Source organism: Ictalurus punctatus, chromosome 14 (genome assembly GCF_001660625.3).
Source record: "Ictalurus punctatus breed USDA103 chromosome 14, Coco_2.0, whole genome shotgun sequence".
Taxonomy (NCBI): domain Eukaryota; kingdom Metazoa; phylum Chordata; class Actinopteri; order Siluriformes; family Ictaluridae; genus Ictalurus; species Ictalurus punctatus.
The window spans coordinates 26,830,679-26,858,241 of record NC_030429.2 but is presented as its reverse complement, the minus strand read 5'-3'; the positions used below and the strand labels follow the sequence as shown (position 1 = coordinate 26,858,241).

The window sequence follows — 27,563 nt, the reverse complement described above, 5'->3', positions numbered from 1 at the left end:
TTTGCGGAAATTTGGTTTCCATGTTGATTTGTAATTGAGAGTTACTACACTGAAGTAACTTGTGAGAGCTGCTAGCTTCGGCCCATATCATGTTAGCTTTACCTGACATCACATTATCAGCTTTTGATCCTGATATTGTTCTGATCTGTGATTTCATGTTGATATTGTTGATTCCTGTGAATTAAAATCTGCCTGTCGGGTTCTGGCACCGTCTTACTGTCATTTCTATCCAACAATATCTATTTAGTTTCCAGAGAATAAGACTCAATCAGAATTTATACTATACGTATATGTTTACATTTACATCACCTACAATATTTAGCAATGTGTGCCATCTGGAATAAACCAAACTTTATGCAAAATCGTTGACCATGATGCGAGTCGTAGCCGATTTTATAAGATTGGACCCGCACCTCAACAATAGCTGCGTTTACATGAATCATTATGATCGAATATGGACCTTTCTAAAATGGCGGGCGCGTTGACGTGTCTCAGCAGTTAGCGATTGCAAGGCCAGGCACTTCCGGCTTGTTAGGCGTGAGTCGCAAACACTGCGCGCGTGCTCAGGTCTCTTCCTGCTATTTCCCGGACGTGCAGAGGGGCACGAACTCGGACTTTGCAAAACAAAACAAAAGAATCCCAAACAAAACAAGACCGAGTTGTAATCAGCTTCAGTGACCGGAAGTTGATCTAGCGCACTGTTTTTCACAGTTAGCGCATAACTGATTTTCCTTTTTTTTCCTTTTCACTATAATAATAGTCGCATGGAGATAATGCGTTTCCCTGCTCCGCCATTCTGTAACATCTGTTTACACATTAATGTCCTCTAATTAACTGCTTTATTAATTTAGTGGTTTGTGTCGTGTGCCGGTGCTGCAGTCATGATTTTAGAGACTTTATCACGAGCGAACTTCGCTTTGCGCTCGAGAGTAAGTAACATTTCATTTTATTTGACAAAACTTGCTTTTTTAAATATAATGCATGTGTTAAATTGAGCTCAGTGTGCATGCATGTGATTAATTTAGGATCTTAATTTAAAAATTAATGCAGTTTAGTCATTGTGGTACAGTCAATCATAGTGAAGAAATATGTAGGCCTAGATACACATTTCTGTGTACAATTTCCTAAAATACATAATCTACTCAATAAGTGTATTTAATAATCTCAGGTTTTGTTATATTTTCACTGTTTGTCAAGTTTTGTTTAAGTATGCACTTATTTTGAAAAACGTTCCTTTAGTTAAAGGTGCACTAATTTGGGATGTTTTTATATTGAGTTTTAAGATGAATCTTTTTAAGATTTAAAGTTTCGTCGAAGTACTTTCCCCTATAATCAGACCTGACGTTTCAGAGCTCCCCTTAGTGTGATGGACACCAGTGTGACCGCAGCATCTACACTATCGAGGAGATGTTTTGGAGATGTTCTCGTTTTAACTTCATCACTTCCAGGAAAATGAGTGAAAGTCTTGTGTTCGTCCACGTAAACGATTTGTAGGACGTGCATTTTCCACAGACAACAGCATTAAAGAAGCGTTTAGTCCCAGATTAAATGTACGCAAATGTAAATAAATATGTTAATGGGAAGAAGAAGTAGGAACATCATTATTGCAATAGAGTTATCGGTGTGTATCACGATACATTCAATATTCAAGATCTTTATTTGTCTTTTGCACTAGTATACATGTGTGTTGGAACTCTTGTGTGCTTCTCTCAGTAAAGGTCTTAGCCTAAGACAAAAAATAAAAAGAAGTAAACAATAAAAACTACAAGCTACCTGCCATTAACCGAGTAATCAACCAATTAGTTTTTAAAATTAATACTGAATTTAAACATAACGCTCAAAGTGAAATATCGCTGAACTTTATTACAAAAAGAAACAGTTCTGACTGTACCATGAAAATGTACTGTACTTTTTTAAAATGAAATAAATACAGCCCCAGTTCTGAAAAAGTTTGGAAGTATGGAAAGTGCAAATAAAAACAAAGAGGAGTGGTTTGTAAATGTACTTTGACTTGTATACAAAAAAAACAACCACGTATAAAGGCGAGGTATTTAATGTTTTACTTAATCAACTGCTGAGGTTTTTTTTCAAACGTTTATTTTGAAATAGCGATGTAACAAGTTGAAATAAAAAGGTGATGTGAAACAGGCGAGGCATCTGGAGGCTCCTTTTTTGGAGCCTTTTTGGAAGCTCCTTATATACTATGATTAGGCAATCATCGTGTATATAAGGAGCTTCCAGGAAAGGTCTAGTCCTTCAAAAGTAACGATGGGTCGAGGCTCACCGATCTGCCAACAGATGCTTCAGGAAATAATCCAACACATTCCAACACATGAACATTCCCCAAAGACACATTTTGGGATTTTGGGCATTTCACCTTCTACAGTGCACAGTATAATTAAAAGATTTGAGGAATCCGGTCAAATCTCAGTGTGTAAAAGGCGAGGCCAAAAACCACTTCTGAATGCGCATGATCTCCGATCCCTCAGACGTCACTGTCTTAAAAACCGTCACGAGTCTGCAATGGAGATCCTGACATGGGCTCGGGAATACTGCGGTAAACCTTTGTCAGTCGACACCATTCGCCGCTGCATCCACAGATGCAAGTTAAGGCTTTACTATGCAAAGCAGAAGCCGTACATCAACACTGTCCAGAAGGTCCGCCCACTTCTCTGGGCTCGGTCTCATCTGAGATGGACAGTAGCACAGTGGAATCGCGTTTTGTGGTCCGACGATCCAGCGTTTCAGATAGTTTTTGGTCAAAACAGCTGTCGTGTTCTCCGGGCCAAAGAGGAAAAGAACCATCCAAGCTGTTCTCAGCATCAGGTTCAAAAGCCAGTGTCTGTCATGTTATGGGGGCGTGTCTCTGCACATGGCATGGGTAACCTGCACATCTGTGCGGGCAGCATTAATGCAGAAAGATATGTACATATTTTGGAGCAGCATACGCTGCCATCCAGAGCAGGACAAACCACATTCTGCCCGGATTACAAGCGCATGGTTGCGTAAGCAGAGAGTGCAGGTGCTAACGTGGCCTGCTGCAGTCCTGACCCGTCTCCCATTGAGAACGTGAGAGCTTGAAAATACAGGTGTAAAATGGGTTCTTTTAACATTCCATCAGTTACATGTTATAAAAGCCCTGCCACGGTACGTGTATCGTAACGGCATCAACATCTTAATCATCGTATCGTCCAGCACTTCTCATGATCTGTGTATTGTGAAATGGCTTATAAGTTCTGCACACTTGTGTGTCGTACGGTCACATGACCCTGCTGTATTACTTCCCGTGTGCGCAGGTCCCGGTGAGACGAGTACATCATTCGTCTGATCTTCCTCCTCCTCAGCCGGTTCCTCTGTTAGCTCATACGCTGCAGCGCTACCTGCTGGCCCTGGAGCCGCTCTTACCCCTGGACGAGCTGCAGCACACGCGTAAGACGGTGCAGCGATTCGGCAGTGCGGGGGGACTCGGAGAGAGACTGCAGAGAGGACTGGAGAAACGTGCCAAACACACACACAACTGGGTAAAGCAGGAATATCGTCACTCTCGTGTGTGAGACTCTCTGAGGAGTCTGAGGCCTTTTCTAAAATCACGGTGCAACAATCGTTAGTTTAATAACTAAGGAGTTAAATACTCCATGACAAGGTGGTGTGATTAAGTGCAACGAAATGTAAAGTTACTGTGTGTGTGTGTGTTAATAGTGTGTGTGTGTGTGTGTGTGTGTGTGTGTGTATGTAGATAACAGATTGGTGGGTTCAATGGGCATATCTGGAGAGTCGTCAGCCCCTGGCTGTTCACTCCAACCCGGCCATCTCACTGCCCCGACGCGACTTCAGTGACTGGAGAGGACAGCTACTGTGAGTCTAAATACAGATGCGCACACACACACACACACACACACGCAAATAAAAGCACGCACACGCATTATTACTTCTTGCAACAAAATGTCAGTAGTCCTAGAAATTGTATTGGCTACAGTAGAGGTGGGAAAAACACAGTCGTGAAGTCGTACAGTTCATCCCGCAGTGAGCTGTCTCAAGCCTGGAGACATGGATGCGATGTGAAAATAGTCAGACAGAAAAAACAGTCGGACTGATTTAACTGAACACTCGTTTTTCTTCTACATAATCAGGTTAAAGGTCAGACCAGAGGGACATACAGTGTTACTTTAATAATCAGTCCCGGTAGGATTTCACGATCGCAGAACTTAATGCAAAATCAAGCAAATGCAGCAATATTCGGAGGAGCGTGCGATTTTTCTTTTTTTTTTCAAAATTACCGCAGATTTTCTCCAAGACGCATCATGTGATGTCATCACAACACGCCTATAACCAAAGCCCTATTCGATTCACGTGCGTCGAACATGAGTACAACTGAAAGGTGTCGTTTACCAATGAACATCACTGTGAACGTCCATGCAAGTGAAATTTCACCAATCCAGGTAGTTTTCTGCAAAAAAAACACCAAAAACTGCAAGTTGCATCGCAAATTTTGAAAAAAGCCGCAGAAAAGTCACATTTTTGGCCGCAACATTCACAAAAACACTCCTGTACGGACTGAACATTAATAACAGTCCGTTATTAATGGGACCTGCGCTCTGATTGGGTAACGTGATGGTCAGGATGGGAACTACGCTCTGATTGGGTAACGTGACGGTCAGGATGGGATCTGCGCTCTGATTGGGTAACGTGATGGAGGTATGGGATCTGCGCTCTGATTGGATAACCTGACAGTCAGAATGGGATCTGTGCTCTGATTGGGTAACGTGACGGTCAGGATGGGATCTGCGCTGTGATTCGGTAACGTGACGGAGGTATGGGATCTGCGCTCTGATTGGATAACCTGACAGTCAGGATGGGATCTGTGCTCTGATTGGGTAATGTATTTAAGCACTACACTCTGTGTCTGTGTGCAGGTTTGCAGCGAAGCTCATCTCCGCAGTGCTCGACTTCAAGAATAAAGTGGACAGGTTTGATTTTTTTTTAACCGAATAAACACTGTTTTAATTCCATGATCATGAGTTTAAACACAAACTCTCTCTGTATATCTGTCTCTCTCTCTATCTCTCTCTCTCACTCTCATATATACATATATCTGTCTCTCTCTCATATATTTATACACATATATCTGTCTCTCTCTGTATCAGTCTCTCTCTCTCTCACACACACACACACACAGTTCAGTGTGCTTTATTGGCATGACTGTTTCAAAAATGTTGCCAAAGCAAATTAATATAGAAGTTATACAGACAAACAATAACAGCAAATAAAGAAAGAGAAAACAGTAATGAGTAAAATAAACACAAACATGAATAGACATTAATGTATATTACATTAGTGTTTTATATATATATATATATATATATATATATATATATCTGCAGCTGTGTATTTCCTTCAGGTTCCTCTAAAACACAGAGGAGAGGTTTGGGATGGTGGCTGTGAATGTACAGTAATATTCCTGTCTGAGGTGGTTCTGTTTTAGAAACATCAGAGTGATATGTGTGTCTGTTTCTACAGGAAGTCACAGTGTTTACAGAGGATTAATTCTTTGGGTTTATAGGTTTAAGTATGTCTTCTTTTTCAATTTCTAAGTTGTAATCACCCACTCTTCTCTCTCTCTTTCTCTCTCTCTCTCTCTCTCTCTCTCTCAGTGGGAGGTTACCTGTAGAGTATATGCGTGGCAGGCCGTTGTGTATGGAGCTGTTTCCTCTACTCTTCTCGTCGTGTCGTGTTCCCGGCCCGAAGCACGATAACATGATTCACTATGGCCGCCCACGCCGTGGCCCCGCCCACATCACCGTGGTGCGAAACTACCAGGTGAGACACAAACACGAGCCGTTTGTTTGTTTTTTTTGCATTTTCTGATAAGAAAAAAAAAAAGGCCATTCATTTGGTTCATTTCATCAGATCTTGTTTATACACAAACATTTTCACACCAGGAAATCTGAATTAACGTCAGAATCAGACTCGAAGTTAAACGACTGTACAGAAAGTGTAGATAAAAGTTGCAGGTTGAGAAGAGTAACTAGAGGGTAATTTTAGGCACACTGTATCTTTTTAATATTTAATAACATTGATATTTATTAACGTTGATATTCCTGATGGTTTTATTTTATTTCTATAGTCGGTGAATAATGTGAGTGTTTCTTTGTTTTGGAGCTGTAAAGAAAAACCTTCCATTCTTATAACATAGCATTTGGCCCTGAAATTAGCATCTGCTACAATCTGAAGTCTTCTATTTCACTGTGAATCTGGTGAAAGTGTGTATGTGTGTGTGTTTGTAGTTTTTCCAGCTGGACGTGTACAATAGTGATGGCACCCCCCTCACTCAGAGTCAGATTCACTCTCAGCTGTGCCGGATCCGAGCTCAGTCCTGGAAAACCGATAAAGAGCCGATGGGCATCCTGACCAGTGACCACAGACACACGTGGGGCCAGGCTTACACACGCCTACTGCAGGGTAAAAAACACACACACACACAGACACTTCTATTTCATACAGTAAACATTGACTGAGTACATGTGAAGAAAGCTGTGAACATTCCTGTTTTACTGCATTACATCATAAAATAACACTGCAGCTGCTGCACCCTGTCTAGTGCACTACATGTGCTGTAGGGAGCCATTTTGTTCCTTACTAGTGCACTACATTCCTCTCTCTGTGTCCTTGCCCTGTCTCTTAGATAAGATCAATAAGGAGTCGGTGAGGCTCATAGAGAAAGGTCTGTTCACACTGTGTCTCGACTCGCCTGTCATGACCATCTGCGATGAGAAGTATGAATTGTTTCTCCATCTTTCTCTCTCCCTCTCTCTCCATCTCTCAGTCTCTCTCTCTCACACACACACACACTATCTTTTTTATCTACTTCTCTTTGAGTTTGCTAATGGATTTTCCTCAGATATCCATCTGTAGAGCATTTAAGCGAATCATTTGATCGACTCACTGAATCACTTGATTCACTGTTTGTTTGTTTTCTATAAAATAATTTAAACATTATTTTCATGATTCATTAATATTTGACTCCTTTCCATGGCAGGTACTCGAGCAGAATGGCGGCTCAGATCCTTCATGGAGGCGGGACTTACTCAAACAGTGGGAACCGCTGGTTCGATAAGACGTTACAGGTGGGCGGAGCTACAGAGCCCATTGACACGAAGAAATTTTTGCTATAAGAAACTTTTTTTTTTTTTTTTTTTTTTTTTTAATGACTAATCATTATACTCTCTCTCTCTCTCTCTCTCTCTCTCTCTCTCTCTCTCTCTCTCTCTCTCTCTCTCTCTCTCTAGTTTGTGGTGAGTGAGGATGGGTCATGGGGTCTCCTCTATGAACAGGCCACAGCTGAAGGGCTTCCAATCGCCACCCTGCTGGACCACATCCTGCAGTATTGGTACGTACACACTCTTTACTGTTATTTCTTCTGTCTTTCAATAGAGAGAAACAGATAAACTAGATCAAGCCCATACTGATGCTACAGGTTCAACTCTACACTAATCCGATTTAATCACAGACTAATTTGTAAACTAATCAGTTGAATCCTAGACCAATCATTATAATTTCAGTAAGAAGCCCGAGACAGTCCGAGCTCCTCTCGTTCCTCTGCCCATGCCGAAGAAGCTTTACTTCTACATCGACCGCGCCATCAAGTGGGACCTCGAGATGGCCAAGCAGAACCTCAACATGTGAGTATCACTATGACCTCGCTGTACATTTACACACTGCTCCAGTTTAACTGTGATGTGGACTCCAGCGGAACCACTTCTGGTACCAGGGAGGTCCATCGTACAAAAGGAGGGAGCGCTTACTTCAGTGGTGGACCGGCACAACGTTCTTTTCTCACAGCAGCGTGCAGTTGCTGTCTAAAGCACACACGGGGTGTCGCTGCTCGTCCTGATGTGCCTGTTCTGTACGCATGAACTGAAAATATTTTTGGAGTCATTCAGCACTATCAGATGGCCATCCCCTAAAAACAGTCAGGGTTTCTTTAAATAGTAAACATCATCAAAATATCGTTAAAATAAGAAAAGGAATTTTTTTAGCTTAAGACAGAGACACATCTCCATGTGTGTGTAGTACTTTTATAGAAATACATATTTATTATTTAAGGCATAATTTTGGCTGTATTATTAAACCCAAAACTCTCTGTATCTGTTTTCCTTTCTCTCTCTCTCTCCCCATCCAGCCTCATCAACGATCTGGACATCAGCTGCTTTAACTTCCAGCACTTCGGGAAGGAATTTCCCAAACAGCTGGGTTTAAGCCCCAACTCCTTCATCCAGATGGCCATCCAGCTCGCATACTACAGGTGAACAAAATCCTTTTATTTAATTTACAGAACTCGGAGATTTATACTCATAACCTTCTGGTCACTAAAGCAGAGTCTGTGCTGCTACTGTTCCAGCAACTACGAGTCTAAACTGTACATTCATTTAAACTATACTCTAATGCCGAAAGGTTATGAACTATGAAACCACAGGTCTCAGCGTATTTACGGTTTCGTTTTTATTTACTTTTCTTTATAGGTAATTAGATTATACTGTGACAAGTAGATGTTCCCGGCAGAACACGGAAACATCTTTAAAAGTCCCCATGAAATCCAGACAGAAGTCTTGTGGCTTTTAGTATGAATATGTCAGCCTTAAGGTTCTCTATAAGCTAGTACGCTCCAAAACAATGACAAAATTCGCATTTAGAAGATGTACGCGTTCAAAATTGACAGTCTCTGATCAGCGGTTTTGTTGATCGGATTTTATGTCCAACCAGACGCTCTGTAGAATCTGAAGTGTCCCGCCTCGAGCATCATAAGCATCACCTTGCCGACGTTGGTGGTGTTGAGCGAGAGAAATCATCTCAGCAAGCACGGGCTGTGAATGTGTCTGTGACTGTTTGAAGGAGTGAGTTTTGTTCCGTTTTCCAACTGGAAGTGGGTTAAGAAGGAAATGGCTTGAATTCAGTCACTTTGAAGAAGGAGGTATTTGTGCTGGGTATTTTGGGGTGTTCACCACAGGGTTTGTTGGCTACCTTCAGTTGGCCTTGACGTCTGTTCCTCCCCTTTACACTGTAGGGGCGTCACCTCTGGCACGAGTAAGTATGTTATGTGACAATTATTAAATTATTACATTTAATCAAAAATAAAAAACCTTTTCTAACATGACTTGAGATAAGCTAAACACTATTGGCTATTTAAAAAGGGGGAGGAGCCACTCTAAATGTCCCGACCGGACTTCCTGTTTCAGTGGAAATTACTTAAACACATCGAATAACGCTGCACGTTTCAAGGCAACACGGCACTTCGCAGGGACTTTAACCCTTCTCTTTAATGTATTTATCAGTCAATAAATAGGCCCCTATTTCAATTACAGTTGCAGGAGAAGGTTTGTGAACCCTGTGGAGTTCCCAGGGTTTTGGCATCGCTTATTTATAAACCCTGATCTGATCTTCATCTGTGTCACAATTATAGACAAACACGATCTGATTAAACTAATAACAAACAAACAGTAGGTTTTCAAGAACTTCTCAAGTCTTCAGTGAGTTATCAGTCACAGTGCCGGCTGGAGAAAAAGTAAGCGAACCCTTGGATTGAGTAACTTGTAGATCCTCTTTTAGCAGCAACAACCTCCACAGATTGCTTCCTGTAGCTGCTTATAAGACTGGCACAACGACGAGGAGGAGTTTTGGTCCGTTTCCGTACAAAACTGTTTCAGTTGAGTTAAGTGCAGGACCAAAGCATAATTTTCACTCTTTTTCAGCCAGTCTGTAGTTGATTTAGGTCATTGTTTTGTTCCATCGCCCAGCCTGTGTGAAGCTTGAGGTCATGCTCTGACATTCTTCTGTAAAATGTCTCGATACAGTTTTGAAAACATTGTTCCCTCAGTGACCGCACGCCGTCCAGGCAGCAGAGCAGCTCCAAACCACGATGCACCCCACAAGATGCTTCACAGATGGGGTGAGGTTTTGGTGTTACTGTGCAGTGCCTTTTTACCTCCAAACATAGTCGCCTATCCACAGAACAAAAGCGTTGTGGAACGTCCAGGTGGTTTTTGGCTAAATTAAGACGTGCCGCAATGTTATTTTTGGACAGCAGTGGTTTCCTTTGTGGTTTCCTTCCATTAACACCATTATTGTTCAGTGTTTTCCTGATAGTGGACACATGAACTTTCAAAGTTCTGAATTTTCTGCAGGTCTTTTGTTGTTACCCTTGGATTCTTTTTAATCTCCATTAGGATTGCCCAGGGTGCTCTTGGTGTGATTTTTGCGGGATGCCAGTTCATAGGGAGAGTCGCAACAGTCCTGAATTTCCTCCATTTATACTTGACATTTTGTCTTATTGTGGATTGATGACCACCCAGGTGTTTAGAAATGCTTTTCAGCCTTTTCCAGCTTTGCGTCTCTATAATGTGTCTTTTACAGTGCTGTGAACGTTGATGGGATGGAGACATGGTTCACACTAACCAGCTGTTCTCAATAAGAACAGATTTGTCAGTAACTGGAATTTGTGTCTTTATTTAAAGGGTAAAGCACCTGTACACCCCACACCTCCAATCTCATCTCCTCAATTTAAACACCTGACTCCGGTTAGCTTTTGGAGAAGTTGTTAGTGCAGGGGTTCACTTACTTTTTCCAGCCTGCACTGTGAATTATTACTCAGTATGCTCGATAAACTCCTGAAAACTACTACTACATGTGTGTTATTAGTTTAATCAAACTGTGTTTGTCTATAATTCTGACTCAGATAAAGATCAGATCACATTATATCAGTAATCAGTGCACAAACCCTGGTAACTCCAACACGGTCACAAACCTTTTCTTACAAAATGGAAATGTAACAAATGTATAAATTCCTGTCAATAAAAATACCCCCCCAAAAAATCATTATTAAAATAAATAATACATTTTACGAATTGAACACAAATCAAAATATAAAACTATTGCGCAGGGCTGATTTATAATCAAACCAAATGATGGAAAATACATTCCTTGTTGCTAAATTGTGAAGGGATTTAGTAATTTTTTTTTGTTTTTATGGTTTTTGTTCAAGTCAGGGATCTCTTCACCAGGATTAAATGGACGCCTCTATGCCAAATAATTCCTTCATTAAGCAATGTGTAAGACATGGAAAAAGAGATCTAACAGTCTGTTAGAATCAGAGAGTCTACTCGGGACATTCGGGCAGACAAAAATGGACAAAAAACAACTAGTTTTGTTTCATTTTCTTTATTATAATCTTATTCATTAAACTGAAGTTGGAGGTGAATTTCCAACGTTGAGATGGAAACGTGTTTTTAATATCTTACTGATCATCATTTTTAAAAAATTTCGAACCAAGTTATATACTGTATATAATTGTGTATGACCGATATAAATCTTCGATCATTACAATCCTCTGGTGCTGTAGTACGGTGAAGTGACCAGCAGGGTGCGGTGTAAATCAACATTTTAAATTTCATCCTCCTGCGCTCTCCAAACACACCCCAGCCCTCTCGTTCCATCACCTGAGCATCTGCTGATGCTTTACACGCGTCAGAGCCTATGTAATATATAATATCAATAATAATATACTGTGCTGACATGGAGCTAAGGACGAGGGAGAAAGAAACAACAAACAAACAAAAGTCAGAGAAACCAAGAGACTGGGTGGAAAAAATAGAGAGAGAGAGAAAGAGAGCAGTAAAGAAAAAGAACTACTGTAGAAAGAGTAAGAAGTGTACAAGGAGGAGAAAGAGAGCAGAAAAGAGAAAGATGTTGAGACTAAAAGAGAGAAACCAAAAGGATGATTGAAAAATGTACTTAAAAAAAGTAAATAAACAAAATAAACAGTTAATTAAGGTAAATAAATACAGACAGTGAAATAAGAGAGAAGCTGAGGGAGAATATAAAGCACTGAGATCGTTTGAGAAATGTAAACGTTATTGTGCTTTTTATCCAGAAAACCCCACAGCTCACTCTTTAAAAATAAAAAAATAAAAAAATAAAAAAAAAAAAGGTTACAAAGTTCACTCCTATGGCCTTAATGGTTTCTCTCTCCATTACCCTGAGGCCCCAGAAATCTCCTTCATTACCCTGAGGCCCCAAAAATCCTCAAATCCTCCAGCCCCTGTTCTCTCTCCTTACTCACATGTCCATATGCTGATTTATTTAAGTGCTGTGCAGAGAAGCACAGAGAGACACAGAATACCACACTCAGAATTTTCTAAATCAGTACGCATTTACAATCTAGGATAATTAGAATATATTCTATAGTATTTGACTATGCTTTTTAATATACCCTATAATTACTGTAAAAATGTCATTAGTGGCTAAATGTAAGTATTACATGTAATTAGTATAAAATCTGTAATTAGTATTAACAATGTCAATTACTATAGAAATGCAAGTAGCATAAAACATGTCAATAGCTGATGAGTGTAATTAGTGTAAAAAAAAATTAATAGTGGATTAAGATAAATAATATTAGCATAAAAATTTTAAATTGTGCACAAACTATAAATAGCAGCTAAATTAAATTGTAAATTGTGTGTTCAGAGTGCATGGGGAAGTGTGTCCCGCCTGCGATATTGCATCACTCCGAATGTTCCGGGGAGGACGCACAGACTACATCCGCTCCCCGACCAATCAGACGCTGAGATTTGTCCAGGCCTTTGATGACCCCGCCCTCTCTGTGAGTCACACGAACCAATGAGAGACGAGAAGAGAGAACATTAACGTAGAGATAACATTCACTGTGTGTGTGTTTCAGGGGGAAGTGAAGGTCGAGCTGTTGCGGGAAGCTGTGGAGGCTTACAGTCAGCTGACAGATCAGGTGTGACTCCGCCCACATTTCGACTAGACTGCAGAATATAATATTAAAAGAAAGCAATGTACCTTTACTGATATTTAATGAATATCAACACTATTTTTTCTCTGTGTGTGTGTGTGTGTGTGTGTGTGTGTGTGTGTGTGTGTGTGTGTGTCTGTGCATCAGGCACTGAAAGGCCAGGCTATCGATCGCCACCTGCTGGGTCTGAAGCTGCAGGCCATCGAGGAGGGACTGAGTGTGCCCAGAATGTTCATGGACACAGCTTATGGACTCGCCACGCACTGGAAACTCCGCACCGGACAGGTCTCTCTCTCTCTCTCACACACACACGCGCACACACGCGCGCACACACACACACACACACACACACACACACACACACACACACACACACATCGAACTGCAGATTCACACCATAACACCTGAACGAGGTGGTCTTGGCCCGATTACAAAAAAATCTAGAGTAGAGGAAAATCCAGGCAGAATAGGAATAACCTGGATCCGATCTATATCCGATGCGTTTCCGAAAAACAGTGGTTCCGTCTCTTTATTAATAGTGGAACAGATTTAACTGATGATAGCCAGAATTCATAGAAATATATAACATAATCTACATAATATCGTAGATTTGTACGCCTTTGGTAGCTTTTGCACACAAGTGCTAAGATTTGAGCTGATACTCAGAGGCACAGGTGTGTTTCCTTTCTTCCTAGTGTCAAAAGCATAAAATGCAGTTTATTATAATAACTAAAATGACAACAGAAGTTGTTATTATTATACTAAAGTGAATATGTACTCGCATATTCCCAGGTTCCGACGAACACGGACAGCGTGATGAGTTTCGGGCCCCTGGTTCCGGACGGTTATGCCGTGTGTTACAACCCCCAGCCGGATCATGTTCACTTCTCCATCACCGCCTTCAACTGCTGCGATGAGACCAACGCTGAGAAACTAGCCGTGATGATTGAGAGTGCCCTCCATGACCTGCACAAGTTACTCCAGCCGACTGCGTAGACACTCGAGCTTTAACCCCTTCTCCGTATGCTCAATCTACATAAACACACCAGTAAGCCTGAGAAAGGAACATTGGTTTATTTTGTTTGAGGTCAGGTTCAGGTTCAGGTACGGGGTGTGACCTACAGTTTAAATGCATTAAAATTTGGATGCTAATAATGCACTCCAAATATGAATTATTATTTTTATACTAAACCGCTTATGTTTAAAGTATTACGACGAATGGCATCTTTTGAGGTTGATGTGTGACTAGCCTCAACGCTTGACTAGCTACATTATCCTTGTTACTCCTGTAATAAACGAAAGGAGCCAGCCTCAGACACTAAACACGCCTTGGTGTGTGACTGTATTTGGTGTATTTGAGCAGAATATTCCTTTAAGACAGTGATCATGTCTCATTTGCACTCCATTGCCATCCATGTTAACGTGAATAATGTTTCATATGTTGATTTCAAGTTGAACTTCTCAACTGGAACTTTAAAAGCAAAGCATAAGTAAAACCAGCTTTTTTTTCCCCCCTTTCTTTCGAAATCCATTGTAAAACAGTTTTAAAAGCCGTTTGTGTAGCTCATTTCAAGTTTCCTACTCAACAAAACGATGACTTTGCTGTGTTGTGTTTAAACGCATTGTTTAGAAAGGAGCAGTCTAAGCTCTGTTGATTGGGTTTGATTGGGTCGGGTGTGAAACGTGGCTTCGATCATCCTGAACAGCATGCTTTATCTGAAATGGTGCTACCTAAATGCTTTAATCCACTCTTTACTGCACAGGTGGCACGTTTGACTGCATTATGGTGGTTGCAGTGCATTATGGGATCTATATTTATGTCTGAGAAATGCATGTTTGATTCCACTGTTATATGCATAAGAAATCTGCTTTCATCTGAAAGTCTCTGCTTGTATTTGGACTTGTGCTTCCGCAAGTATTTGTACTTCTATAAGGGCGTTGTGTATACTCAGTTTTGGGGAAAAAAATAAATAAATAAACAAACAAATTGTGTATTTTGCCAATTTATTAATCATTTATTTTATGTAAGTAAAACGAGGAGAAAGATTACTTTAGTGGAAATCTGGTGATGCTGAAAATATAATCAATCAAAATATATCAAATATAGCTTGTCAGGAGTTATAAAGAAAATGCAGGATTGTACAGTACACCTGGAAATGTACCTGCAAAATAATGGGTAAGGGTTAAAGCACTACTGCAAATCGTGTGAAATGCTGTAAATGTCCCGTATTCCTTATAAACACTGTATTGCGTATGTCTTTTAGTCTTGGAACAATCAGAAGTTCCCGCAGGAGACAATCTGATTCTACAAAATATAAAAATACCAAGGACTTGGTGCTAGAAAATATAGCTCGTCAATTTAAAAAAAAAAAATCATGTAAAACTAAAGATCATGCAGAGAATGATCTTTATGAAAATGCAGCTGAATGCAGAGATCACAAGCACTACGTTACTAGAATAAATAAATACTTTTCTTTTTTTGGCATTAGTGCCCCCTATTTATTTTAACCATATTTATTTCAATATTATGCATTAAAACCTCGAAAGTCTGCTTTGAAATTTGGGAATGATCAAACGAACCCGGTGACGTGACCTTCCAACAAGTGAGAAAACTTTGTGAAATATTAAATTTTTTAAATGACAATTTGGAAATAAAAAAACAGACAAAAAATAGAATTGCCTTAAACCGAAATTGCCAATTGTGATTACAAAATAAAGCTAAAAGCAGCAAGAGGTCCAAGCACTATAACAACCTTGCAACTTTTCCTTAACTGCTCTAGTGCTCAGCCATTGTTTATTGCTGACCATCATGACCGACACTATGCCTAGAGTACGCATTTGAAGTTTAATAATGATCAGACACGAGCTATCCTGCGTTTTCCCTAATAAATTACGCACATATACATAGATTAAATACTTTAGGGATTGTATTGATTAATAAATAAATAAATGCTTCAGACACTCATTGTGAAGTATATTACAAATCTAGTGATTTATCAATGACAGTACTTCATTAAGACAGAGCATCATCATCTTAACCTAGAGCACTGAGACTCTCTAAATGAGCATCCTCTGCTCGTATTTAATCGCACCATATCGTATTTCAGGAAGCACTTTCCCCATTGAAACAGGAGTGTAATCTAGTACTATGTGTACCCTTAGAACCTTGCACAATCTTGGTGGAATATTTCATCAAAAGTTCCGTTTTCTTACCTGTAACAGTGGAATGAACTGGACATTTATTGTTTTAGGAAACACCAGTTAACCTAAAAAAAATTGTAAAAAGAAAATGGAAACTAGCTATCTAGTTTAACTGTTAAATGTACTCAATAAATCCGAAAAAAATATTCAAGGTCACTAGCTAATTTAAATAGATGATACATGGAGCACTTTTTCTGCTTCTAGCCAACATGTGTTATGTGTGTTATCTATGTGTTATATATGCAATGTATGATGCTAGCACTACGACAATATTTACATGCATACACACCGCCTTTGCAATATGTTTTCCATCTAAACACAGCAGTAGAATTGATGAAGTTGTCGAACACTAACTGATGCGTATAAAACTTCAATTCTCTGAATTGTCTCGTGAACAAAAGCATGGTCTCTTCTCCAACCTGGCTGCTGGGATCTTTATTTTTTAAAAGTCATTTTATATGAAATGTTCAGAAAAATTGCTTGAATGAATTGATGAATAATTACTTAATCGTAAAAAAAAAAAAAAGTACAGTAGTTACAACAAATTTGAAAGAGCAAAAAAAGGAGTGTTTGTTTAAAATGCCTGTAAGTTCTTTTTGAGAGTTAATACAATACAAACGTTTTCATGAGGAATGTGAAGGTTAGACAGCAGACATTTTCTTACACAGCAGTCTAACGCTGTATAACACTGAAGAGATACGAGGCTCTCCTTGGCCTTGAAAAGACAAGCTTGCTATGACTGCAGCATCAGGAGGGAGTTTTAACTCGTGCAAGTTGTTTTGAGATAAGCCTTTATCATGCATGGCCTGGGTTAAAAGGCATTCCAGCTCAGTAATGTGATCAAAAGAACATCATGTTCCTTTCCAACCTCGTCTTTCCTCATCTGCTTGGCCACATCATCCAAATGTATCCCAGAGACTAGATGAAACCTCCAGTTGTTCCACTTTGGAGCCCCAAAATTAGAGCTTTGGCAGCAGAGACTAGTCACATGATCGGTAATGTCCTCATCAGCTACGTTGTGTGGAAAAGGCCTATACAAAGTGTAAATAAATACCATTACATTTCATTTCCTATTTCATATCTTTTATCTGCAAACTATCCAGTTTTATACCATAGCACTGTTGAATTTTAACTTTAAGAGAAAGAATAAATAAAGGTTGGTGAGGGACTGACTGTTTAGAGCTGCTGTAATGTCAGTGAGAACAGGAAGTAAATTGTTTCTGAACTTTCAACGCCCTCATTAAGACAACTGCGACACTTTTATATTCATCACCTACACAGGATGTGACATATTGTTTATCACAACCATCGCTGATTTTACAATAATATTTGATTGGTTGTGCTTTTTCTGGATTCAGGATGGTCTAGCTCATGCAGGGTGGGAATGATCAAAACTCCAGGTGGTCTACTTCCTATGACACTGATTAGGATTTGTCTATTCCATATCCACATCATGTTTATCTCGCTACGCAGCATGTCCCAGCTACAAACAGGTATTAATTGATTCATTAATTTGAGTGACTTCCACTTTGCGGAAATTGTTGTTGTGTGTTGGCGTGTGTTATTTATACAACACATTTCATACACAAGCCGCTGTTCAAATACAATGAATAAAATAAAAAACTGTCCCTGAGTCCATTTTAGAGATTCCTTTACACATGTTTACATACTGTAGCTGTTAACCGCCCTCTGTGGCAAATTCTTAGGTTAACTTCAGCAGAAAGAAACCACACACAACATATCCATTATATTTTTTATTATGGATAGTAAGCTTTGACCCTGACATTGTGTGATAGACCTAGCTAAATATCAACATCTGCAGAAGACACAAGATAACCCCTCCTCCTCCCAACAAACAGGGGAGCAAGTAAAGAAGCTGATCTCATTCACAGGAAAGTTCACCGCACATATTTTTCATGTTGCACATGCAACTTAGTCTGTGACTGACAATCACAAAAAAACAACAACATGCATTTGTTTTGGACTGACTGATCGGCGGACCTGAGACCGAATCAGAACGAATACATGACATGAAGTCAGAGTTTTACGGGAGTGAACTTACTTAACCCTTCTTCTCAACCGTTTGGTAGAACGTATTTTTTTATGTCACGACGTCTTATTGAAAAATGTGTTGAACTTACCTCAGCCTGACTGAGCCATCTCTACCACTGGGTTTAGGTATGGTATGTTAAAAACATTCACTAAATGTTGCTGTGTGCCAGTTTGCCTCCATACAGGAACAAGAAAGTCACTCCAAACATCTATCTCTATATTTTATTGGACTTTTTCTAAAAGTTTTTCGTATATAGTAAATGTATTTATACATGAGTTATGACCTATATTTTAAAAAAATCTATGGGGTCTGTTAAAAAAAATAAACTTTGGTTGTTGTTGTTGTTATTGCCCAAAAGAAATTTCCATTTTCAACAATTTTCCATAGCCTTTTTTTTCTTAGTGAGGATGTTAAAGGGTTAAATTAGTTTGCAGACTGGACTTAACAAGATGGTATGAACATGTCAAATTTGATTCAGGTGTTCAGGTATAAAAGTGCGACTACCTTGGGATTATAGTATTAAAGTATTAAAGTGTGATCCAATCATGTATAATCGAGTAATATAATCAAAGACACTAAGACAAGCTGGTGTGACTCTGATGTGTGGAAAATCACTGAACACACATTCCTCACTTATAAACTATCTTTTTCTTCCAAGCGCACTCTGCCAGTTCTCAGCGAGGACTCACCCTCCGTTCCTGTCAGGGAACACTGAGTCTGTGTTCTGTGTCTTTTTAAGAGTTTGATGTTTGTGATTTCTTAAAGTGTATTGTTAAAAGTTCACGAATGAAAATATAATGTTAATCAGTATAAAAACATGTTTGTTTGGTTTTTTTTTAAACTCTCTGTGCTTGCAAAGGGATGGTGAAATAACTGTGGCCAGACGTCAGGGGCGTGATTAAAAGAAAAATGGAAAAACCCCACCTAATGAGATCATTGTATTGGGATTGTATGAAAACCTGAACCATGATTGTGTTGTCAGAAGATCTGCAGAGCGTCTCTGCTTTTTTCTTGCTTTATCCCTAAAGTCTGATTTTTTGGCATCTGAGACCCCTTGACTTTGAGAGGTTCTTGTTTTTTACCCTTGTCTGAGGAGACTTTCCACCACACGATATGTTTGGTGCATATCACACATCAATACACTGATTGCTACTAGCTTAACACCGTACTGTAAGGCAGCTCCTTTATTAGCTAGAGTTAATAAATGATAATATTAAACTACAAATGTACTTATATATTCTCATTACTTTTCTGTCAATAAATACCAGCCATGTACCTCAGGAAAAAGCAAAGGATGTTTACATATTTCTTACAAACAAACTACTAAGCAGACCTCTCCATGCTAGCACCTGGTCCAAGTGTAAAACTTTACAATAGGTGAAATATATTCAAGACGAGTAGAAATAAATGAAGAAAGTATAAACAAATTTAATTCGATGTGCATTTACAGACTCGTATTCTTATATCATACAAACATAGCTACGCTTAATAAGTGATGATGTTCTTGTGTATTTTTACAGGCCAGGCTAGTCGTTATGAGCTAAATTCATACATTCAGGGGAAGGAAACGTTCTCCATGTTTCTTTAAAGTGTGTTGGATTCTTAAGCATGGTACTTTGTTGAATGTGATCCTTGTGTGAATTAGTGTGTGGATTTGGGGTGTGGTTTCCCCTTCTCACTTTTAAAATGGCCACCCTGCCCCTGTCTATGCCCTTTGGGACTCTCCCTGCCTGTGGGTGTTCATTTTTTAGTAAATATAACTTGCAGATACAGTATCTCACAAAAGTGAGTACACCCCTCATATTTTTGTAAATATTTGATGATATCTTTTCATGTGACAACACTGAAGAAATGACACTTTGCTACAATGTAAAGTAGTGAGTGTACATAGTGCATAGTAGTACATAGTAGTGAGTTATTTTGAGGGGACGGCAAATTTACACTGTTACACAAGCTGTACACTCACTACTTTACATTGTAGCAAAGTGTCATTTCTTCAGTGTTGTCACATGAAAAGATATCATCAAATATTTACAAAAATGTGAGGGCTATACTCACTTTTGTGAGATACTGTATGTGTACATATTATAAACGTGCATTAACGCTGTGTATGATCATATAAGGTTTGTTAATTGAGTGAGATTTTCACTTCCATGTTCTGTAGCAGTTAGGACTTATTGTAGAACACACACACAAACACACACACACACACACACACACACACACACACACACACACACACACACACACACACGTGCGTATACAGTATACGTAAGGCCAGTGGGATATATTTTTCAGAAATCCTATTCAACTCTGTAGGGTACCATGGTAACGAGTTTCCAAAAATCTTGAATATTATGACATTTTCCCATGAAATCATGTGAAAGCTCATTCTCCACTCTGGCATTCAATGCATCATGAGAGGAAGAAGAAAGTTGTAATTCTGGCTCATGAAAAAAAACAAAAAAAACAGATGAACAAGTGAATGGAGTGAATTTTCACTGAATTTTCCAAATATGCCAAAAAAAAAAAAAAAAGCCAAAAGGTAATTTTGTAAATGTAATGAGTATTTCATAACCCTTTGTTTAAAATATTTGTATACACATTTTGATATTTGAGTCTTTATTTAATTCCAGATCTCACCATGTACTGTGAATGATGTATATTTAAGTCAAAACAGAATATGCAGTAATCATGGAAAAACTCTAAGGTGTAGATGTTTCTCTTTTTTAATTCATTTTTCTTCTCTGACTATTCTTCTCTTCATATACAGTAGTGCTTGAAAATTTGTGAACCTTTTAGAATTTTTCACACAAGCTCTAAGAGTAGATAAAGAGAACCCAGTTAAACAAATGAAGCAAAAATATTATACTTGGTCATTTATTTATTGAGGAAAATGATCCAATATTATATATCTGTGAGTGGCAAAAGTATGTGAACCTCTAGGATTAGCAGTTAATTAGAAGGTGAAATTAGAGTCAGGTGATTTCAATCAGTGGGATGACGATCAGGTGTGAGTGAGCACTCTGTTTTATTTTAAAGAACAGGGATCTATCAGAGTCTGATCTTCACAACACATTTGTGGAAGTACATCATGGCAAAGGAGATTTTTGACGACCTCAGAAAAAGAGTTGTTGAAGCTCATCAGGCTGGAAAAGTTTACAAAACCATCTCTAAAGAGTTTGGACTCCACCAATCCACAGTCAGCAAGATTGTGTACAAATGGAGGAAATTCAAGACCGTTGTTCCCTTCCACATGAGTGGAGACCAACAAAGATCACTCCAAGATTACAAGATGTGTAATAGTCTGTGAGGTCACAAAGGATCCGAGGGTAACTTCTAAGCAACTAAAGTCCTCTCTCACATATGATAATGTTAAAGTTCATAAGTCCACCATCAGGAGAACATGGAACAACAGTGGTGTGCATGGCAGGGTTACAAGGAGAAAGACACTGCTCTCCAAAATATCATTGCTGCCCATCTGCAGTTTGCTAAAGATCATGTGGACAAACCAGAAGGCTATTGGAAAAATGTTTTGTGTAAGGATTAAACCAAAATAGAACTTTTTGGTTTCAATGAGAAGCGTTATGTTTGGAGAAAGGAAAACACTGCATTCCAGCATAAGAACCTTATCTCATCTGTAAAACATGGTGGAGGTAGTATCATGAAAATGTCCAATTTGGACATTTTCACTTAGGGGTGTACTAACTTTTGTTGCCAGTGGTTTAGACATTAATGGCTGTGTGTTGAGTTATTTTGAGGGGACAGCAAATTTACACTGTTACACAAGCTGTACACTCACTACTTTACACTGTAGCAAAGTGTCATTTCTTCAGTGCTGTCACATTAAAAGATATAATCAAATATTTACAAAAATGTGCCGATGCAAACGGCAGCTGGTCACAGCAACTCTTGCAGCTTTTAACTCTTTTAACTTTTTTCACCTCTTTTTGACTTTCTATCATTCTGGTTTTACACTAGACTTTTATTTCACTTTTTTTGTCCATATGTGTGGCTGAATTTTTTTCATTTTTATCGTATTTTTGTCGTATCTTTTTGGACCCACCATGATTATTCGTCCAGTGCTCATCTATGCAAGGGAGCAGCTCCTGATGTACCAGACTAGAGCAACGGTTTTGCCAGTGGACATATAAGTGGCGCTATGGAGGCACAGGCGAGGGAGGAGAGCAGGTGTGAAGGTTAGGGAGAAGCAGGAGAGAAACAGGAAACTCAAGCCTTGCCTTCCATCATTTGTTATGGGGGATGGAAGATCGCTGACCAACAAGTTGGATGTGAACAGCCAGGATGAGTACGGGGAGGTCAATTTGTTGTGTTTCACGGAAAAATGGCTAACATGGAACATTCCTGTTTCTTTGGTTGAGATAGCTGGCTTCACACTAGTGCGAGCAGAAAACAGAGCAGTAATAAGAAGGGAGCAGGTATAGCCGTTTTTGTTAACTCAAAATTGTGTAATACTGGACACATAACGCTGAAAGAGAGCATCTGTACTCCAGATCTAGAGCTACTGGCTGTTGGGCTGAGACCATACTCTTTGCCCAGGAAGTTCTCTCATGCCATTGTTATGACTGTGTACATTCCACCATCCGCAGTGGCGGCATGCACTTGTGACATCATCCACACCACCTCTGCGAAACTTTAGCGACAACACTCCAGCACACTTATGATAATCAACAGGAACTTCAACCATGTCTTCCTCTCTAAAACGCTAACACAGTAGTTAAAATTCAAAACAAGAGAGCATAAAATCTTGGACCTGCTGTATGCCAATGTGAAGGGGGAATACAACTCCACTGCCCTCCCCTGTCTGGGCAGATCAGACCACAACCTGATCTACCTTGTACCTGTGTACAAGCCTGTAGTCAGCCAGCAGCCGGTCAACACCAAGTCTGTAAACGTGTGGTCCAGTGAGGCCGAAAAGGCCCTGCAGGACTGTTTCCAGACCACAGACTGGGACCTTTTCCTAGAGGACATTGAGGGACTCTCCCATTGTATTACGGATTACATATGTTTCTGTGAGGACAGCGTTGTACCCACAAAGAAGGTCAGCTGTTTTTCAAATAACAAGCCATGGATCAACAAAGACATTAAAGTCCCCCTAAACAGAAAAAAGAGAACATTCATTGCAGGAGACAATGAGGAGTTCAGGTAGGTCCAAAAGGAGCTGAGGAGGGAATGGAGGAAAGCCAAAAACAGCTACCAGGAGAGGCTAGAGAGCAAACTGGAAAGAAATCGTGCCAAAGAGGTATGAGAGTGGATGAACTGATCTTAAAAAATCTAGTCCAGCCGTGAAGGGGGGCCTGGAATGTACAAATGAGCTAATCCAGGTTTTTCAACAGCCCCCACCACTGAGAGCTCAAAAGGACAATCTTACACTCCTGATACTGAGGTCAATACAGGAAACATCGCAGCTACAGGCACCTCAACTAACCTCTCCTCCTCTCCCTCCACCACCTCATTCATAACATCTAGTCAGGTGAGATGGAAGCTATCCAAGCTCTGAATCAACAGATCTATGGGCCCAGACAACATTAGACATCTTTCTCATTTGTAAGTCGCTTTGGATAAAAGTGTCTGCTAAGTGAATAAATGTAAATGTAAATGTAACATTAACCCCAGGCTGCTCAAAGCATGTGCTACACAGCTTGCAGTTGTGTTTCAACACCTTTTAAATCTTTCCCCAAGACTGAAAAGGTGCCCCAACTGTGGAAGACCTCCTGCATTGTTCCAGTGCCCCAGAAGGGTTGTCCTAGTACCTTAGATGACTACAGACCTGTGGTGCTGACCTCACATGTCATGAAGACCTTTGAGAGACTGATCCTGCAGCACATGAAGCTGATTGTGAGTGACTCCCGTGATCTGCTGCAGTTAGCGTACCAGGCCAAAATCAGTGTGGATGATGCCATCATCTACCTGCTGCATAGGGCCTACTCACACCTGGAGAGGCTGGGAAGCACAGTGAGGGTCATGTTTTTCAACTTTTCCAGTGCATTTAACACCATCCAATCCCCCTAGCTTGCAGCAAAGCTCTCCGCCATGCAGATAGACCATGACATGGTAGCCTGGATCACTGACTGTCTCACCAGCAGACCATAGTACGTCCAACTGCAGGGCAGTCTATCAGATGTGGTGATGTGCAACACTGGTACACCTCAAGGAGCTGTATTTTCACCTTTTCTCTTCACCATCTACACCTCTGTCTTTAGCTTCAACTCTGGAACATGCCACTTCCAGAAGTTCTCTGATGACTCCTCCATTGTCGGCTGCATCAGTGAGGATAAGGAGGAGGAGTACAGAGGTGTGGTGGAGCTTCGTCAGATGGTCTGAGGATAACTACCTTCAGCTCAACATCAGCAAGATGAAAGAGCTGGTAGTGGACTTCCACTGGAAGAGAAAGCCCCCAACACCTATTTGGGGGAGAAAACAGAGATGGTGGACTCGTACAAGTTCCTGGGAGTGCACATTAACAACAAACTGGACTGGTCGATAAACAGTGAAGCTCTCTATTGGAAGGGACAGAGCAGACTGTTTTTTCTAAGGAGGCTCAGGTCCTTTGATGTGAGCAGCAAGCTACTGCAGATGTTCTGTGGTAGCCAGCACCCTGTTCTTTGCTGTGACATGCTGGGGAGGTGGAATTAATGCTGGGGAGGCTGACAGACTCAATAAACTGGTGAAGAAGGCCAGTTCTGGTGTTGGTCAAAAACTGGACACTCTGGAGACAGTGGTGGAGAAGAGAACGAGAGAAAATCAGATCCACTCTGGGGAAACCCCTCTCACCCACTGTAGGTTAAGCTGTGGCAGATGGAGAGCACCTTCATCCACAGGCTCATCCCTCCAGGTGCAAGACGGAATGCTTCAGATGTTCCTTTGTGCCAACAGCCATCAGACTGTACAACACCTAATCCTTGACTTTACTACACTACACATATGCTGTAATATATTGTTGTACAACCCCAATTCCAATAAATAAATGTAAATAAAAACAGAATGCAATGATTTGCAAATCTCATAAACCCATATGTTATTCATAATAGAACATAGAAAATATATCAAATGTTTAAACTGAGTAAATATACCATTTTAAGAAAAAAAAGAAGCAAATTTTGAATTTGATGGCTGCGGCACGTCTCAAAAAAATTGGGATGGGGCAACCAAAGGCTGGAAAAGTCTTTCAGAAGCAAAGATGGGCAGAGGATCACCAATCTGTGAAAAACTGCATCTACAATTTGTGGAACAATTTCAGAATAATGTTCCTCAACATAAAAGACTATTAATATCTCATTATCTACAGTACATAATATCATCAAAAGATTCTGAGAATCTGGAGAAATCTCTATGCGCAAGGGACAAGGGTGAAAATCAATACTTCATGGCCGTGATCTTTGGGCTCTTAAGTGGCACTGCATTAAAATCAGGCATGATTCTGTAATGGAAATCACTGCATGGGCTCAGAAACACCTCCAGAACTCACTGTCTGTGAACACAGTTCGCCATGCTGTCCACAAATGCTGGTTGAAGCTCTATCATACATGAATATGATCCAGAAACATTACTGTCGTCTCTGGGCCAAAGCTCATATAAAATGGACTGAGCCAAAGTGAAAATCTATTCTGCTATCAGCCGAATCCAAATTTGACATTTACATTTTACACAGCGTCCCAACTTTTTTTGGAATTGGGGTTGTAATATGGGTACCGTATTATACTATTTATATTGTTTACATATCACTATTCAAAGGTACTGTTATATGAGTACTGGTTACACTGTATAGCTACTATAAGTATATTGTATTGTGCATACTGTACATATGCTAGATTTTTATGGGCTATATGTATATTGTGACTGTACATTGTTGTTGTTGTTTATATTGTTCATATATATATATACAGTGAGGGAAAAAAGTATTTGATCCCCTGCTGATTTTGTACGTTTGCCCACTGACAAAGAAATGATCCGTCTATAATTTTAATGGTAGATTTATTTGAACAGTGAGAGACAGAATAACAACAAAAAAATCCAGAAAAACGCACGTCAAAAATGTTATAAATTGATTTGCATTTTAATGAGGGAAATAAGTATTTGACCCCTCTGCAAAACATGACTTAGTACTTGGTTTAAAAACCCTTGTTGGCAATCACAGAGGTCAGACGTTTCTTGTAGTTGGCCACCAGGTTTGCACACATCTCAGGAGGGATTTTGTCCCACTCCTCTTTGCAGATCTTCTCCAAGTCATTAAGGTTTCGAGGCTGACGTTTGGCAACTCGAACCTTCAGCTCTCTCCACAGATTTTCTATGGGATTTAGGTCTGGAGACTGCCTAGGTCACTCCAGGACCTTAATGTGCTTCTTCTTGAGCCACTCCTTTATTGCCTTGGCCATGTGTTTTGGGTCATTGTCATGCTGGAATATCCATCCACGACCCATTTTCAATGCCCTGTCTGAGGGAAGGAGGTTTTCACCCAAGATTTGACGGTACATGGCCCCGTCCATCGTCCCTTTGATGCGGTGAAGTTGTACTGTCCCCTTAGCAGAAAAAAAACTCCAAAGCATAATGTTTCCACCTCCATGTTTGACGGTGGGGATGGTGTTCCAGGGGTCATAGGCAGCATTCCTCCTCCTCCAAACACGGCGAGTTGAGTTGATGCCAAAGAGCTCCATTTTGGTCTCATCTGACCTCAACACTTTCACCCAGTTGTCCTCTGAATCATTCAGATGTTCACTGGCAAACTTCAGACGGGCATGTATATGTGCTTTCTTGAGCAGCGGACCTTGCGCGCGCTGAAGGATTTCAGTCCTTCACGGCGTAATGTGTTACCAATTGTTTTCTTGGTGACTATGGTCCCAGCTGCCTTGAGATCATTGACAAGATCCTCCCGTGTAGTTCTGGGCTGATTCCTCACTGTTCTCATGATCAATGCAACTCCACGAGGTGAGATCTTGCACGGAGCCCCAGGCCGAGGGAGATTGACAGTTCTTTTGTGCTTCTTCCATTTGCGAATAATCGCACCAACTGTTGTCCCCTTCTCACCAAGCTGCTTGGCAATGGTCTTGTAGCCCATTCCAGACTTGTGTAGGTCTACAGTCTTGTCCCTGACATCCTTGGAGAGCTCTTTGGTCTTGGCCATGGTGGAGAGTTTGGAATCTGATTGATTGATTGCTTCTGTGGACAGGTGTCTTTTATACAGGTAACAAACTGATATTAGGAGCACTCCCTTTAAGAGAGTTTAATCTTTCTGATTGAGAGGGGGTCAAATACTTTTTTCCCTCATTAAAATGCAAATTAATTTATAAAATTTTTGACATGCGTTTTTCTGGATTTTTTTGTTGTTATTCTGTCTCTCACTGTTCAAATACAACTACCATTAAAATTATAGACTGATCATTTCTTTGTCAGTGGGCAAACGTACAAAATCAGCAGGGGTATCAAATACTTTTTTCCCTCACTGTATATATATATATATAGTTTGCTCTTATGTTTATA

General features: G+C 40.1%; 1 protein-coding gene across 1 annotated transcript; it reads left to right on the top strand.

Moving 5' to 3' along the window:
* The first annotated feature begins 557 nt into the window (after window positions 1-557).
* On the top strand, window positions 558-14,798 carry cratb (carnitine O-acetyltransferase b). Its single transcript, XM_017485192.3, has 15 exons — window positions 558-929; window positions 3,297-3,521; window positions 3,737-3,855; window positions 4,914-4,967; window positions 5,652-5,817; window positions 6,285-6,459; window positions 6,683-6,773; window positions 7,037-7,124; window positions 7,287-7,387; window positions 7,560-7,679; window positions 8,180-8,302; window positions 12,520-12,655; window positions 12,734-12,796; window positions 12,959-13,096; window positions 13,604-14,798. The coding sequence occupies exons 1-15, from the start codon at window positions 882-884 to the stop codon at window positions 13,805-13,807; spliced, it is 1,851 nt and encodes a 616-aa protein (XP_017340681.1). The 5' UTR covers window positions 558-881; the 3' UTR covers window positions 13,808-14,798.
* Window positions 14,799-27,563: the final 12,765 nt, after the last annotated feature.

What these genes read in the sequence shown, in the direction of transcription:
- cratb (XM_017485192.3), top strand. Translation starts at nt 882, where the DNA reads ATGATTTTAGAGACTTTATCACGAGCGAACTTCGCTTTGCGCTCGAGA. An exon ending in GACCACATCCTGCAGTATTG is followed by an intron (nt 7,388 to 7,559) that starts GTACGTACACAC and finishes TTATAATTTCAG; the next exon opens with TAAGAAGCCCGAGACAGTCC. An exon ending in GGAAACTCCGCACCGGACAG is followed by an intron (nt 13,097 to 13,603) that starts GTCTCTCTCTCT and finishes GCATATTCCCAG; the next exon opens with GTTCCGACGAACACGGACAG.